Source organism: Primulina tabacum, chromosome 12, assembly GCF_025594145.1.
Source record: "Primulina tabacum isolate GXHZ01 chromosome 12, ASM2559414v2, whole genome shotgun sequence".
Classification (NCBI taxonomy): Eukaryota; Viridiplantae; Streptophyta; class Magnoliopsida; order Lamiales; family Gesneriaceae; genus Primulina; species Primulina tabacum.
This window is the reverse complement of record NC_134561.1, coordinates 3,377,354-3,393,737: the sequence shown is the minus strand read 5'-3', so window position 1 is coordinate 3,393,737 and position 16,384 is coordinate 3,377,354. Positions and strand designations below refer to the sequence as shown.

The window sequence follows — 16,384 nt, the reverse complement described above, 5'->3', positions numbered from 1 at the left end:
AACACTTGTGCTCAAATTTATATGGAAATACGTGTCGCATTTTTCTTTGCTTCTCATTTCCACACCTATATTGAAAAATGAACACACATGGACTAAACTTATATTTTAAAATTTCAATTAATTTTTTTTTTTCCATTTTATATACATATACAATTCCTTACTCGTAAACCCAATAATTCTACGCATAACCTGGTTTGGGAAGGCAAATAAAAACTTCAAAATTTTATGTAAAAAAAAAGGAAGTTTAATTCGAGACGATTCTATCCTATCTTACTCTATAAATACCACTCTATTTTCTCTCGATTACATGTCGAAATTCACAAAAATTCAATACTTTAGTCTCGAAAAATGATCTCTAAACCAGTCGTAGCTTTCTTCCTCGCTGGATTCTTCTTTCTTCACATGATTCAAGCCCTTGAAACGGTATCCATTTTTTTTCGATATAGTATTATATCATATTAATTCGTTCGATAATTCGTACGCCATGCATGCATACATATATCCATGCATATATATGTATACGAGGTCTCATGGTCAGAATTTTTGAATTAAGCAGACAAAAATTTAAGTGGTAGAACCCCTTACATGAATTAATGATATCTTAAAATCCCGTATTTTTAAAAATCAAGCGTAACACTCAGCAAATCAGATGAATATAATGTGCCTGATTTTTGAAAACACGAGATCGTAGAAAAAACTTTTAATTTAGGTATTTTGCTTTTCGATTTTTCGCGTGAGCGATAATTGTAACCCTTAAAAAATCATATGAATATAATGTGCTTTGATTTTTTAAAACACGAGATTGTAGACATACTTTTAAGTTAGGTGTTTTGCTTTTCGATTTTTCACGCTGAACGGTAATCGTGATCCTCAGCAAATCAGTTGAATATGATGTGGCTTAATTTTTGAAAACTACACGAGATTGTAAACAAACTTTTAATTTAGGTATTTTTCTTTTCGATTTTTTACGTGAGCGATAACGGTAATTTTCACAAAATACGTATGCATAATCCTAACCTTTTTTTAAAAAAATTCTGGTGAACATCGTCATTATTGATACATTTTTTTGTGTCTAATAATAATAAGTATGGGTACTTTTGCACTTTTCACTAAATTAATAATTACTTTATTTCTAGCTTAATTAGTTCTTATGAAATTATAGCATGAAAAAGTTTGATTTGTTTTCTTTATTTCCAGGTTAGCATCAAAGGGCTCGGAGCGACTGGTGATCTTGAAGCAAAAATAGGTTATAATCACTTGCCAAGATCATTACACCATATCTTTTCTCTTATGTTTAATTTACATGTGATAGATTACCCGGTTCGATTACAATTAAACTCGAAAATTTCAATAAAATGAATCTGCAAATTGTAGCATAAAAATATCGTATACATAGATTTCTCTTAGGATTTTTTCTCTTTTAGCACAAAAGATGATTGGAAGTGTTCAGTACCTTAATTAATTTGATCAATAGAAACTAACAAATTCACAATTTACTCTCTCTCAAACACAGATTGTGGCAAAGAATGTACTAGGAGGTGTCAATTAGCATCAAGGCAGAAGATATGCCACAGGGCTTGTGGGACTTGCTGCGCTCGGTGCAATTGCGTGCCTCCCGGCACCTCCGGTAACCAAGACGTTTGCCCCTGCTATGCCAATATGACGACTCACGATGGCCGAAAGAAGTGCCCATGAAATCAATATATGTACTATATATATTGTTGATAAATCTATATATATGAAATAATAATGTGTATTTTGAATCGTTGGAATTTGTAATATGTATAATGTCTCACGTAAATTTTATGTGAGACATGTATATTTGGTAAAAGTTCTCCGGTTATACCATATATACTACATGGATCTTCCCGATGTAGCATACGTAAACCTAAATATTACCTTGTTATTATTAAATTATTAATTACGACGCTCATGAATTATCTGTTATTATTCATATAATGCATGTGTTGGGTTTAGAAATTGTAAGGTGTGAAAACCCAACTAGGCAACTTTAAGTTTTAGGAGTTATTAATTTTGGGTGTACATATTTTAGGTGGGATTATTTTTTATATACAAATCTTTAATATGCAAGGGATTATTTAGTGTTACCTTGGAAATACAATCTTTGATATCCCTACTCATGGATATGCATATTTTCGAAAATATGCAAGGAAATTTACAAGATTTGGATTATCATACAAATTAGATGGAATAAGGCATACACAATTCTAGCAAATTTCGAAAATCACCCACCAAATATTTTGCCTAAATATTGTAGTGCCTAAATATTGGATTATAGGCAAGCTTATACTACAAGAAAGGAAGCAAATCCTCCCCTCCTTTGCACATCATTTTCGAGCCATTAGATTAGGATTGTGGGGAACTCGATTTGGTAGAAAAATCAGCAGCCATGGAAGGATTTTTGGAGCCAAAAATGTGAGATTTAGGCTAATTTTGGGCATGATTTGAGTGCCATAATTAACTCCCTTCTCCTCCCCTATAAATACCACATCAAGCCTAGCATTCCCTACACCCTAAATTTTGAAATTCTTGCTGAAAGTCACGAAATTCAGCAGCTTATCCATAGCCAAACTCTGCTTCGAAAATCTTCCCAAAGTCGTCCAAGAATTCAAGCCGAAGTGCTACCCGATCGAAGAACAAGAAGTGATCCAGGTCTAGCCTCGTGCACTCCACGTTTTTAGCTATCAAAAATACGGTAAGTGGGCTTGTGTTAAATGTTTAAATTTTCGAATTATGCATGTGTTTGGTTTTCGAAAATTCGTCGAGTACAATTCTTCTTCTACTCCTTTTCTTGTGTCGAATTGCCATACTGTTTTAATCACTGTGAGGAGTCGACTGTATATGGGTGAGAATTCCAACCAAGACGTACCTCTTACGCGGTGGGGGATATAACCGCTATACGGCCTCGCCCCCTTAGAGGAGTAAAAATTAGGAATGACATCAGTAAACCATAGAAAGTTAGATAATCACAGTGGCTGATCAATATTATGCATGTTTATGAAGTATGTATGCAAGTCATGAAAATCTCGAAAGTTATGCATGTTGTTTTATTGTGTTCGATATTCCCCCACTTGCTGAGTATTTCCAAAAATACTCACCCCCCCTTACAACCCTTCCCAGATAAGCCCGAAGAGGAACTCGAGGAAGAAGAGTCCGAACAATTCTGGGGATGGTGATGGTTCGAGAATTAGATTAAGTATAAAGTTCATTATTGTTATTCAGTTTTACGCTTCCGCATTAACTCTGTCGTTTTTGAGATTTCGTTATTGTAAAGACAAGGGTTATTTCTTTGAGATTATGATTTATAAACTAGTTTCGATTTACACTATACTACAAAGGCTTGTTGTTTCGATTGTGTGATTGTTAAACAACGCCGGTGTCAATCCCGAGTCTCGGGGCGTGACATTTAAGTGGTATCAGAGCCTGCCAGGTTCATAATCCGGTTGGAAAATGAGAAAAAAATTAAAAAAAAATTTCGGTGGGATTTTTGAGTAAGGCCGATGCTATCCCCTCCGAAACGGCCCAACGAGCGATTTTCATCACTTCGTCGTGAGGTAGGGGTCGAAATCGCGAAATATCTTCGTTTAGGCCTCCGAAACGTCGTTTTTGCCGTTTTAGGAAATATTCGTAGACCCTATAACTTCTCATAGGAAATTCCGAATTCGATTCCGTCGATTGTTCTAGAATCCTCTCGACATATGCTTTGAACCCATATGTCTAATTCCAAACTTTCCATTTTTGGAAAAAAAATATTTATGTAATTTTCGAAAATTTCATATATATTGCATATTGTCCCTTATTATATATTGTTTCTTTCGGATTCTGAGCATTTCTATTTTTGATTTCAAGAAATGGCTCAATCTACTCCCATGCGACCCCACACTCGTGCCCAAGCTGCCATTAGTTTGAAGGAGCTTGCCCTTCACTATCAGTCCCGTCAGATTCAGTGACTTAGAGCCAGACTGAGTGAGAGGAAGAGGGAGGTCGAGACTTTAGCCGCTGAGAAAGAGGAGATTCGTGTTCGCCTTAACCAGTCTATCTATCAAGGTGAGCTAGTTAGAGGTGATAACATGGAACTAAGAGATTTCATAGAACAGTGCAAGTATCAACATGGGAAGCTACGAGAGGATACGGAGCGTTATCGCAAGGAGCTGGAGGAAGAGAAACAGCAGAATGCCAAAGGTAAGAGGAGACTGGAAAATTCAGGTGAGGCCATGAACAGCCTTGCGTATGTGAACCAACGTCTGACTCAGCAAGTTGAAGCACTGAAGGACCAAATCAAGCAGAAGAAACAGTACCATCTGCAGTATCAGCAGCATTAGAATGACGAGATGGACATGGCTGATGCGGAGATACAGGGACTTAAGGCACAGGTGGCGCAGCTCATGGAAGAGAACGCCCAGCTCACCCATATGGTGGAGATACTGCCAGAGGAAGAGCCAGAGGAGGAACCGAAAGAGGAGGAGCTGATAGAGATAGATGAGCCTATAGCAGCAGTTGGCGACGGAGAGATAGATGACTAGGCTGTCTTAGTGACCTTGCTTTATTACTAGGAGTTATTTTATCCTTACTGCTATGTTATTCAGCACGATTTGTTCTCATTCAGTACTATTTGTTTCCATTCAGTTGTTCCCCGATATTCAAATTTAATAAATTTATATTTATTTACTTATCTTAGTTGTTCCAGCATAACTTAGTTACTCAATCATGTCGTTATGCTCCACAAATTCTTAGAAACGTTTAAAAAAATTGTAGGAAATGAGCGGTAGACCTCCAAGACAAAACCGCAACCCTCGCTACGCTAACAACAACAATGCCAACGAAGGCGATAATGGACCGCCACCTGGGTTCAGTCTTAACCAAGCAGACCTGATGGCTATAGCCACGATCGTGGCGACAACACTGCAAGGGTTAGTGAACCCAAACGCCAATCAACCACCACCACCTCCACCACAGCACGGAGTTAAGTTCCACTACGAATCACTCCGCAAGAACAGGTGTCCAACCTATAGTGGAGCTGTCGACCCTGAAGTTAGCCAGAGCTGGCTGAAAAGTGTGGAGACTCAGTTGCGGCTATTGGAAATTCCCGAGGCACTGAAAGTGGACGTGATATTGCCTTTCCTGGAGGATAAAGCAGGCAAGTGGTGGGAGGCAATCTCTCCAGCCATGACAGCTATAGGACCAATCACGTGGCAGCGTTTTAGAGAAGCTTTTCTGAAACAATATTATCCGGCCGAGATCAGACTGCAGAAACTGAGTGAGTTTGAAAATTTCAGTCAAGCTCCAGACATGTCAGTCGTGGAGTACACCTCCCAGTTCAATGCCCTTGGATCATATGCTCCAGCAATCATGGCAGATGAAGTTCTGAAATTGCACTGCTTTAAGAGGGGTTTGAACAGCAGAATCCAATCAGCTCTAGCAGTCTACCAACCTGCCAACTTTTCAGACCTGATGGGCGCGGCTATTCGAGCCGAAGCTGACATTCGTCGAAGAGAAGGGAAAAACAGGAACAAGCGACCCCATAGCGGCCAACCTTCTCAGGGAAAACCAATGTTCAAAAGGCCCAATCAGTCAGGTGGACCTCCATCAGGGCACTCCCCCGCCACTAACTATCAAGGACTCAAGTCATGCCAAACTTGTGGCTTCAGACACGCCGCGGAATGCCGAAGGGCCAGTGGGGTATGCTTTGGGTGTGGAAAATCAGGACACAGAATTGCATAGTGTCCTACCGCCGCCAACCGACCAGCAGGGCCGAACAGAGGAACTGGGCCAAACGCAGGAGCAGGCCCTAGTAAACCAAAGGAGGACAAACCTAACACCAGGATCTTTGCCATCACTCAGGAAGAGGCAGACGACGCCAATGAAGTCGTGTCAGGTACCATACTTATTCAGCAAGTGCCTGCTTATGCATTATTTGACTGTGGTGCTACCCATTCCTTTATGTCTAAGAGATTTGCTAAGAAGTTAGGACATAAGCTCGAGAATCTAGCTGAACCCTTTCGAATAGCCACACCTACAACTAGGGCCATTGAAACTCACGAAATTTACAGAGATTGTAAGATTAGTATCAGTAATCAGACTTTTAGCGCCGACTTGATACAGTTGATCATGGTCGATTTCGACATCATCTTAGGAATGGATTGGTTAGCCAGGAACAACGCAATAGTAGATTGTAAGGGAAAGAGATTCAAACTCCGAACCCCAGATCGGGAAGAAGTCGTGTTTCACGGTAAATCCAAGGAACGGAAATCGGTGCTTTCCGCATCTCAAGCTTGGAAAGCCATGAAATCCGAAGAATATATCTACCTAGCAATGGTCAGTGAAGTAAGAGAAGAAGTCGAGCTAAAACTGGAGGACATCCCGATAGTGAGAGAGTTCCCAGATGTTTTCCAGAAGGACTCTCGGGGACGGTCCCGAACCGCGAAGTGGAGTTCAAGATCAACCTGGTTCCCGGTGCTACACCAATCTCCAAAGCACCATACAGAATGGCACCAGCCGAACTCAAGGAGCTAAAAAAACAACTCCAAGAATTGCTAGATAAAAGGCAAATTCGACCGAGTATGTCCCCCTGTGGAGCTCCAGTATTCTTCGTGAAGAAGAAAGACGGGAGTATGAGATTGTGCATCGACTACAGAGAATTGAACAAGATCACCATCAAGAACATGTACCCTCTACCTCGAATAGACGATTTGTTTGATCAGCTTAAAGGAGCCGTCATCTTTTCTAAACTGGATCTGAGGACAGGTTACCATCAGTTGAAGGTTAGGGCTGAAGATATCCCTAAAACTGCCTTTCGAACCAGATATGGGCATTATGAGTTCACAGTGATGCCTTTTGGCCTGACGAACGCACCGACAACATTCATGGATCTAATGAACAGAGTATTCAAACAATTCCTGGATCAGTTCATAGTGGTATTTATCGACGATATCCTCGTCTATTCTCCTGACGAGACAAGCCATGAAGAGCACCTTCACCTTGCTCTGCCAACCTTAAGAGATAATAAGCTCTATGCTAAGTTTAGCAAGTGTGAATTCTGGCAAAGAAGTGTGTCATTTCTAGGACACGTAATATCAAAAGAAGGAGTGTCAGTGGATCCAAGGAAAGTAGAAGCAATTACTGAGTGGCCGAAAACTAAGAACGCCACCGACATCAGAAGCTTTCTTGGATTGGCAGGTTACTACCGGAAGTTTGTCGAAGGGTTCTCCTCGATAGCCGTGCCACTGACGAAGCTCACACAGAAGAATTCTAAATTCACCTGGAGTGAGGATTGCGAGAAGAGTTTCCAGACATTGAAAGAGAAACTCGCGTCCACACCAGTGTTGATCCTGCTCGCAGAGAATAAAGACTTCACTATCTACAGTGACGCCTCTAAGGAAAGTCTAGGATGCGTACTAATGCATGAAGGAAGAGTGATTGCCTACGCATCAAGGCAGTTGAAACCGCACGAGTAGAACTATCTTGCTCATGCTCTGGAGCTGGCAGCGGTTGTCTTCGCCTTAAAGATTTGGAGGCACTATCTCTATGGTGCTAAATGTGAAATCTTCACGGACCATCAGAGCCTCAAGTACTTGTTCACCCAAAAGGAGCTGAATATGAGGCAAAGACGATGGATCGAGCTTCTGAAAGACTATGACTTAACCATAAGCTGCCATCCGGGTAAAGAAAACAAAGTGGCTGATGCGCTAAGTCGTAAGGGCCCAGGCAAGGTAACTCTAGCTTCCCTCTCGGCCCAGCCATGTCTGCAAGAGACCATCAAGTTAAGCCAAGATCGAGACCCGTTACTGACCAAACTTAAGGGTCAAGTCAGAGAAGGGAAATCCCAATACCATCAAATTGATGACAAGGGAATATTATAGATGAAAGGAAGACTGTGTGTGCCCGACAGCGATAACCTTCGCCAAGAGATAATGGCAGAGGCGCACAAGTCAAAATTCTCAGTCCATCCAGGCAGTAAGAAAATGTACAGGGATCTCAAGAATAATTTCTGGTGGAATGGCATGAAAAGAGATGTAGCTGAATTCGTCTCCAGATGTCAGGTATGTCAGCAGGTCAAAGCAGAACACCAGCGACCTGGAGGATTGCTGCAACCTCTGGAAATTCCCGATTGGAAATGGGAGCACATTTCCACGGACTTTGTAGTAGGATTACCAAAGTCTAGGCAAAGCCACGACGGGATATGGGTGATCGTGGACAGACTCACAAAGACTGCAAACTTCTTACCCGTCCGCATGAATTACAATCTCGACAAGCTGGCTTCACTATACATGGACAACATCGTGAGGCTGCATGGAGTGCCAGTGAACATCTTATCTGATAGAGATCCGAGGTTCGTCTCGCGCTTTTGGAAGAGCTTTCAAGAGGCCATGGGAACAAAAGTGACCCTAAGTACGGCTTATCATCCTCAAACCGATGGGCAAACGGAAAGAACCATCCAAACCTTAGAAGATATGCTGCGAGCATGCGCTCTTGAATTCAGCAGCAACTGGGGCACTCATTTACCCTTGATCGAGTTTGCTTACAACAACAGCTATCACAGCAGCATTGGAATGGCTCCATATGATGCCTTTTATGGAAGAAAATGTCGGTCACCACTCTATTGGGACGAAGTGGGAGAGAAGGACGTGGCGGGACCTGAGCTAGTACACATGACCGTGGACAAGGTTAAAATCATTCGGGAAAAGCTCAAGGCAGCTCAAGACCGACAGAAGAGCTGGGCAGATCTTAAGAGAAGGTCTGTAGAGTTAAACGTGGGCGAGAAGGCTTATGTGAAAGTCTCTCCTATGAGAGGAGTTGTCCGATTCAGTAAAGCCGGGAAACTGAACCCTCGATATGTTGGACCCTTCGAGATCTTGGAAAAAGTGGGCACGCTAGCATGCAGACTGGCACTGCCACCAAGCATGTCAAGGATCCACAACGTGTTCCACGTATCCCAACTAAGGAGGTACATTCCAGACCCAAGTCACGTGTCGGAAGTAGAACCACTATTGACCGAAGGAAACTTGGGAGAAGAACTGAAATACGAAGAGGTCCCTATCAGAATCGTGGAAACCAAGGAACAAGTTCTTAGATGACATATCATTCCCTACATCAAGGTGCAGTGGTCCAACCACACAGAGCGAGAAGCAACATGGGAAGTGGAAGAGAAGATGCAAAAGGAATATCCCAACCTGTTCGGGGACCTAGCCAACTCAAGTTTCGAGGACGAAACTTCTCATAAGGAGGGAGGGATGTGAAAACCCAACTAGGCAACTTTAAGTTTTAGGAGTTATTAATTTTGGGTGTACATATTTTAAGTGGGATTATTTTTTATATACAAATCTTTAATATGTAAGGGATTATTTTGTGTTACCTTGAAAATACAATCTTTGATATCCCTACTCATGGATATGCATATTTTCGAAAATATGCAAGGAAATTTACAAGATTTGAGTTATCATACAAATTAGATGGAATAAGGCATACACAATTCTAGAAAATTTCGAAATTCACCCACCAAATATTTTGCCTAAATATTGTAGTGCCTAAATATTGGATTATAGGCAACCTTATGCTACAAGAAAAGAAGCAAATTATCCCCTCCTTTGCACATCATTTTCGAGCCATTAGATTAGGATTGTGGGGAACTCGATTTGATAGAAAAATCAGCAGCCATGGAAGGATTTTTGGAGCCAAAAATGTGAGATTTAGGCCAATTTTGGGCATGATTTGAGTGCCGTAATTAACTCCCTTCTCCTCCCTATAAATACCACATCTTCCTACACCCTAAATTTCGAAATTCTTGCTGATAGTCACGAAATTCAGCAGCTTCTCCATAGCCAAACTCTGCTCGAAAATCGTCCCAAAGTCGTCCAAGAATTCAAGCCGAAGTGCTGCCCGATCGAAGAACAAGAAGTGATCCAAGTCTAGCCTCGTGCACTCCATGTTTTTAGCTATCAAAAATACGTTAAGTGGGCTTGTGTTACATGTTTAAATTTTCGAATTATACATGTGTTCGGTTTTCGAAAATTCGTCGAGTACAATTCTTCTTCTACTCATTTTCTTGTGTAGAATTGTCATACTGTTTTAAGCACTGTGAGGATTCGACTGTATATGGGTGGGAATTCCAACCAAGACGTACCCTTACGCGGTGGGGCATATAACCGCTATACGGCCTCGCCCCCTTAGAGGAGTAAAAATTAGGGACTGACGTCAGTAAACCATAGAAAGTTAGATAAATCACAGTGGCTAATCAATATTATGCATGTTTATGAAGTATGTATGCAAGTCATGAAAATCTCGAAAGTTATGCATGTTATTTTATTGTGCTCGATATTCCCCCACTTGCTGAGTATTTCCCAAAATACTCACCCCCCTTACAATCCTTCCCAGATAAGCCCGAAGAGGAACTCGAGGAAGAAGAGTCCGAACAATTCAGGGGATGTTGATGGTTCGAGAATGAGATTAAGTATAAAGTTCATTATTGTTATTCAGTTTTACGCTTCCGCATTAACTCTGTCGTATTTGAGATTTCGTTATTGTAAAGACAATGGTTATTTCTTTGAGATTATGATTTATAAACTGGTTTCGGTTTACACTATACTACAAAGGCTTGTTGTTTCGATTGTGTGATTGTTAAACAATATCGGTGTTAATCACGAGTCTCGGGACGTGACATTTAAGTGGTATCAGAGCCGCCAAGTTCATAATCCGGTTGGGAAAAATGAGAAAAAAAATTTTTTAAAAAAATTCGGTGGGATTTTTGAGTAAGGCCGATTCTATCCCCTCCGAAACGGCCCAACGAGCGATTTTCACCACTTCGTCATGAGGTAGGGGTCGAAATCGTGAAATTCTTTCGTTTAGACCTCCGAAACGTCATTTTTTCCGTTTTAGAAAATATTCGTAGACCCTGTAACTTCTCATAATTGATTTGTATTTGAATGGTGTGCTGAACTGCAATAAAGAAGTGACACATGTTACGATTTTTAGCCTAATTATCTGAGTATTAGTTTAAATGAAATGAAATGAATTTCGTTAGAAATGTAATACATAGTATTAAAACTTCGTGTTTTGAGTTTTGTCTAAATCTATTTGAAAATAGGGGCAAAATCATCCCGAAATGTATCATGTGCATTGAAGTTATTGCACTGACATATTTTGGGAGAATGAGTTCTCACGTTCGATATCCAATTTGAGTGAGGTTCGTGGAAAATGAAATCCAAGATATAGTTCTACAACTTTTATGTTGACCACTTTTGTTAATTCGAAACCTCAGATAGCGTTTCGGATAGAATACCGCGCACACCCTTGCGCGAAGCTATGTAAAACACCTTCCGGACAGAACTGGGTGCACGACTACGCTAGTTGTGGCGCCCCTGCGCACACCGACTCACCTGCACGGGGTTTAAGAGTTATAAAGACGATTTTTTTGATAGAAATCTTCATTCCGCTTTCTCATTTTTCGAAGAAACGTAAGAATCCACGTTTTATCGTCTGAATCTACCTCGAAACGTTGTCGAAACTCAAAACAAATTATATATTCGAAATCATCGTGTTGAGAGCACTGTTTTGAGGTAATTTTTTTCTCGATTCAGAACTTTTATTTATTGAATTGCTGGAGTAACATGTATTTGAATTCGAGATCAATATATGCGATAGAATAGTCTATAAGAAACTAACTTTCAAAGTTAAAATTGAATATGTTATGATTTCAATTTTATATGAATGTCAAAATTTCAAACCAATTGTGAAACTTGAAATTTTGATTGTAAATGATTGTATAATAATAAGTTATATGGATTTATAATGTGATATAGTTATCCTAATAACATAAGGGTTAAACTGAATAGCGTAGAACGAATTGATACATTCAAATACAATATTAATGTTTCATTTGAATGAATTTATTGATTGAAATAAATATTTTGATTATGTAGATATATTTTCTATGCTGAAATCCTAAAGCTACATTGCACTTGAAACGAAAAATTGAGGTATGTTGTGACCGAGTAACATACGACATGTATCTGTATTATATGATGTATGCTTGATTGATTTGACTGAAAATATGTGTCTATATGCCTTATTGAGTCGATGTGGCATACATGACATTCATGATTGGTAGATCGGTGTATAAAATAAATATTTTGTTAACACACATCATTTTATACATACATCGATACATGACATGCACGTTGAACTATGATCCTTGAATACCTTTATATCATTGGATTTTGATTTTGTGCTTTTGAGCACAAAGCTATGTTTGTCATTATGTGACCCTAAAAAACATAGTCATTCGTAGCCCCTATGATTGATTGGTTGAGATTTGATGGCGCTTTGCATATGCTATCATACGGATATTTCCTTATACTTGACTGAGGTCAGTGTGCCAGCTCGAGCATTGATTTGATAGCGATTCGACTGGTTCCAATACTTGCTCAGTGAATGGGTATTTCACCTGATATCTCCACCACATGCATGCATTGCATATCATATATCATTGTGTAGATACATGTTTTATATATTATGGTTGTTCTGTACTGAGCGATTGCTCGTCCCGCTGTTGTTGTCTTTGTGTATGGACAATGACAGGTACTCCAAGTTATCAAGAGACCAGAGAGAGTACTTCTGGAGGGAGTCACACTGAGTTGAGGTTGAGTTTCCTATCCCAGTATATATATGTATCTGTATACCGAGGCCTGTCCCGAGGATATGAGTTCTCTGTATGTAGTTGATTTTAGTCATATGTGGGCTTATTTTATGATGTGATGTCTTTAGACAAGACTTTATTATATACTATTTTTAGTATTATAATTATAGTTGACACATTTTGGGCTCATTGTAAAGAAATTTTTACTCATTTTCTGCTGTAACTAATTTACACTAATCAAATTGCATTGTAATAACGATTAGGAGTTAAGGGCTCAACAGAAATTCTAACAATCTTGATTTTCATTATGACAAATTTGTTATTATATTTCTAACATATTTACTCAAGCGCTAAGCTGCAAACTCAAAATGTAAGCTGAAACTCGAATTTAGCCGAACTAAAAATCTGGCACGCTGAAGTTTTTGTATGATATCTCATAGCTCGATGATGCAAATGACCAGGCGCTAAAATTAATGAATAGAAAACTCAATTTTGGGCAAGTCATATTTCACGTCTTTTGGGCCATAGGAATTTATCTAGGCAAACTTATGACAGTTGCGCATAAGCAGTTGCGGTATATTTGTCACTCTGATCAGCTCGGGAATCCACATGAACTGATTCAGTATGCGTTACACAGCTAAGATGATGATCTAATCAACTTCACATGTTAAAAGTCTGAATCAGATTTTTAGACGCTGATAAATGATGATGAAAAAACTAGTTCTGGCTGATTTCGGTAGACCTCATCAATTTGGTTCAGTCTAGCTAACGAGCACAACTGAATGACTAGTCTAGGTGATGAGCCCAACTGGCAGCGGATCTCAAAATCGGTTAGGCTCGGGAAAAATGGCCAGCGAGATGGAAATGACCGTTTCAATATCAGAAATAGTACTAATTCTCGCCAAACAGTAATATTCGTGTGTCTAACATATATTTCATTCTTGGAGTCTATAAATACAACATCTTGAAGATCAAATAAAAGCTTTAAAGGGGATTCAAAGCTTAAGTAGCCTACATGAAAAAATTAACTATAATAAGAGCAAGCCCAAGTGTGATGATACATTTGATATATACATATACTGTAAAAATCGTTACACACAATCACTAACACATATATATAAGAGTTGAGCTTCAAAATTTAAATGAGTGAGTCTTCACACAAATATATTAAATATTGTGTTTGTAGTCTTGACATAAGAGATGTTAAATATTATGCTTATTGTGAGATTGCGGTCTATAATCGAGAGTGTGCTATCAATTAGGCAAAAGATAAATCATAATTTGAAATGAGTTTGTACAAAGTATTATATAAATCAAAGTTTTCTAATAGATCATTCCCAAGGAGAAGAAGGAATGATGTAGGAGTTGTTAATATCTTAACATCCATAAACAAATTCGTGTCTATTTAATTATCTCATTTATTTATTATTGCCACTGTTTTTAAAATGAATTTTTGAAGCATTTTATGTGTATTTCAAATATCAAAATATTACATACCAAATGTTTGATATACATTCAACTTGCGTATCTTTTTAATGTTTTACCAAAATGTTTATTACGTTTCTTCGAATGATTATTTTGAGTGTCTTCCACTTAATTCGAAAATCAAACTCGATTTAATTAATCGGTATTCAATATTTCAAGAACTGATTTATTGTAGCTCAACGCTTATCCTTCAATCGATCCTATCAGCATGTAAAATAGTAGAAAGTAAATTATTCTCTTACCTTAATCATAATTATTTATTTAAGAAATTTTATAATTTTTAACCATTTTAATATTTTTTACAAAGTGATTATTTGATAATTTTCCGAGGCAAACCGATTAAATGAAGCTCATTGAGTTTTTTTAATTATAATAATGGAACTCAATATGGCATTCAGAAGGTTTTTCAAAGTTTGGTTTTAATACATTAAATTTTAATTTTCGGTTATTTTTCTCAAATTGCCGATATGGCATCGGAAAATTCTCAAATGACACTGAAAACCTGACATCGAAAATTGCTGATTTGTCAGATTTCACGTCACTAATTAGACCAAAATAATCGAAAATTAAACTTCATATAAAATAATCATTTATTAACACTCTTATTTATCATGTTTAATCATTTCAAGTTGTGATCAGAATTATTTTCCCAATTTCAAATTCATCATAATTAATTGAACTGATACTGGAATTTTGAGAAATCTTTGTTTCCAATATACATCGATAATTTATTATTCATAATTTTAATTTCAATAATAGACGAAGCATAATATTACAAAAAAATGAAATATAAACACATTAAAAGTTGGAAGGTATCCTTTAAAAAAAGTTGGAAGGTATGAGTTCAAAATTATCATATTGCGACAATCGAGTTAAATTGTGAGAACCCGAGATTTTACGATCCCAAGTAAATAAGGTAAGAAATACACGAGCTTAAAACTTAGCTTAATCTAAGATCAGAATACTTTCATTCTAATTATAAACTTAATTATGAACTTAGATTTTCAGCTAGTAACTCGTGGAAGTAACTTCAAAGCTCGGAGATTAGCTCAACAGAAGGCCGAGCTGCAAATAACCGCATCCATCGGAGAATTGTCACGGAAGGAGTAAAACCCCAGCTCAAGGACACGATCTGTCAGCTCGAAGCAGCTCAACCAAGTTTGTCCTAACAAAACCAAAAAGGGAGCTATAAGTTGAGCCAAGAGTTCGGACAAATTAAATGTGCAAGAAATGACCTTCTCGTTAACCCATGAAGGAGCTGCGGGAGGAGCTAAGAGCTAAGACATATTGATGATGGAGGAAATGACCTTTAGAAAATCAAGGTGACATTTAAGGATGCATGAACTTTTGAATCCACCATTATAACTAGTCTTGAACTTGGAGAACACATGGAATTTTGGTCTACAATTAATCACACCATTATGGCATTTCTTGTGATCCAAGTGGTCGACCAAGGCAAGGTGAAGTGGCAAGAATTTTCTATAAATACCACCTAAAGTCACATACAAGAATGCACTTCAAAAATCCCTCAAAAACTCTCCCAAATTTTCGGCCCTCTCCTCACCCCTCAAGTCTCGACCGAAGTCAAGGAAGAAGGAGGAAATATTTTCGTGCAGTCTACTACGGAAACCTTGTGCCGAAGTGCTGCCCGATCAAAGACAGTGTTTGTTAGAGTTGCGCCGAAGTGCTGCCGAAATTTCAAGAGAAAGCTTCGTACAAGAAATCTGTAAGTGGGCTTTTGATATATATTCATTTGTATTTTAAAACTTGAATATGTATATCATGACATGCATGTATGTGTGTCTTCATTTTCGAAAATTGCTATCTGTTCTATTTAAAATTTCGATCGACTATGTGTTCTCTTTTATGCTTCGAAATTCGTTGATTCCGCTGTGTCCGTATGAAAACTCTGAAATCTGAAAATCTGAAAAGTTTTGTCTGTTACTTCTGAATTCTGTTGCACTGTTACGATTCGAAGTTGAAATGGACGAGAATTGTGATTCTGTCTGGCCCCCAATGGTGGGTATAAAACCATTTCTGTTTGGCCCCCAATGGTGGGTAGAAAACCATTTCTGTCTGGCCCCCACCGGTGGGTATAAAACCGAGTTCTGGCCTCACCCCTTAGAGAACTAACATATTGGGGACAATTTGACCATGGAAATGAGATGAGTAACAGTGTTTTTGTCTGTTCTGAAATGATCTGAATTGTTTCTGTTTTGTTCTGAATCATTTGATAAGTTCGGTCTA

The 16,384-nt window shown here is 38.6% G+C and overlaps 2 protein-coding genes across 2 annotated transcripts; both read left to right on the top strand.

Moving 5' to 3' along the window:
- Positions 1 to 304: 304 nt before the first annotated feature.
- LOC142521013 (cypmaclein-like) lies at positions 305 to 1,879 on the top strand. The gene is made up of 3 exons (XM_075624193.1): positions 305 to 423; positions 1,198 to 1,246; positions 1,514 to 1,879. The coding sequence occupies exons 1-3, from the start codon at positions 349 to 351 to the stop codon at positions 1,693 to 1,695; spliced, it is 306 nt and encodes a 101-aa protein (XP_075480308.1). The 5' UTR covers positions 305 to 348; the 3' UTR covers positions 1,696 to 1,879.
- Positions 1,880 to 4,352: 2,473 nt separating this feature from the next.
- On the top strand, positions 4,353 to 7,475 carry LOC142521334 (uncharacterized). Its single transcript, XM_075624552.1, has 4 exons — positions 4,353 to 4,517; positions 4,777 to 5,700; positions 5,743 to 6,474; positions 6,723 to 7,475. Exons 1-4 carry the CDS (start codon positions 4,353 to 4,355, stop codon positions 7,473 to 7,475), a joined length of 2,574 nt encoding a protein of 857 aa, XP_075480667.1.
- The last annotated feature ends 8,909 nt before the right edge of the window (positions 7,476 to 16,384 follow it).

What these genes read in the sequence shown, in the direction of transcription:
- LOC142521334 (XM_075624552.1), top strand. Translation starts at nt 4,353, where the DNA reads ATGGACATGGCTGATGCGGAGATACAGGGACTTAAGGCACAGGTGGCG. An exon ending in TAGATGAGCCTATAGCAGCA is followed by an intron (nt 4,518 to 4,776) that starts GTTGGCGACGGA and finishes AAAAAATTGTAG; the next exon opens with GAAATGAGCGGTAGACCTCC. An exon ending in AATGCCGAAGGGCCAGTGGG is followed by an intron (nt 5,701 to 5,742) that starts GTATGCTTTGGG and finishes AGAATTGCATAG; the next exon opens with TGTCCTACCGCCGCCAACCG.
- LOC142521013 (XM_075624193.1), top strand. Translation starts at nt 349, where the DNA reads ATGATCTCTAAACCAGTCGTAGCTTTCTTCCTCGCTGGATTCTTCTTT. An exon ending in TGATTCAAGCCCTTGAAACG is followed by an intron (nt 424 to 1,197) that starts GTATCCATTTTT and finishes CTTTATTTCCAG; the next exon opens with GTTAGCATCAAAGGGCTCGG. An exon ending in TGATCTTGAAGCAAAAATAG is followed by an intron (nt 1,247 to 1,513) that starts GTTATAATCACT and finishes TCTCAAACACAG; the next exon opens with ATTGTGGCAAAGAATGTACT.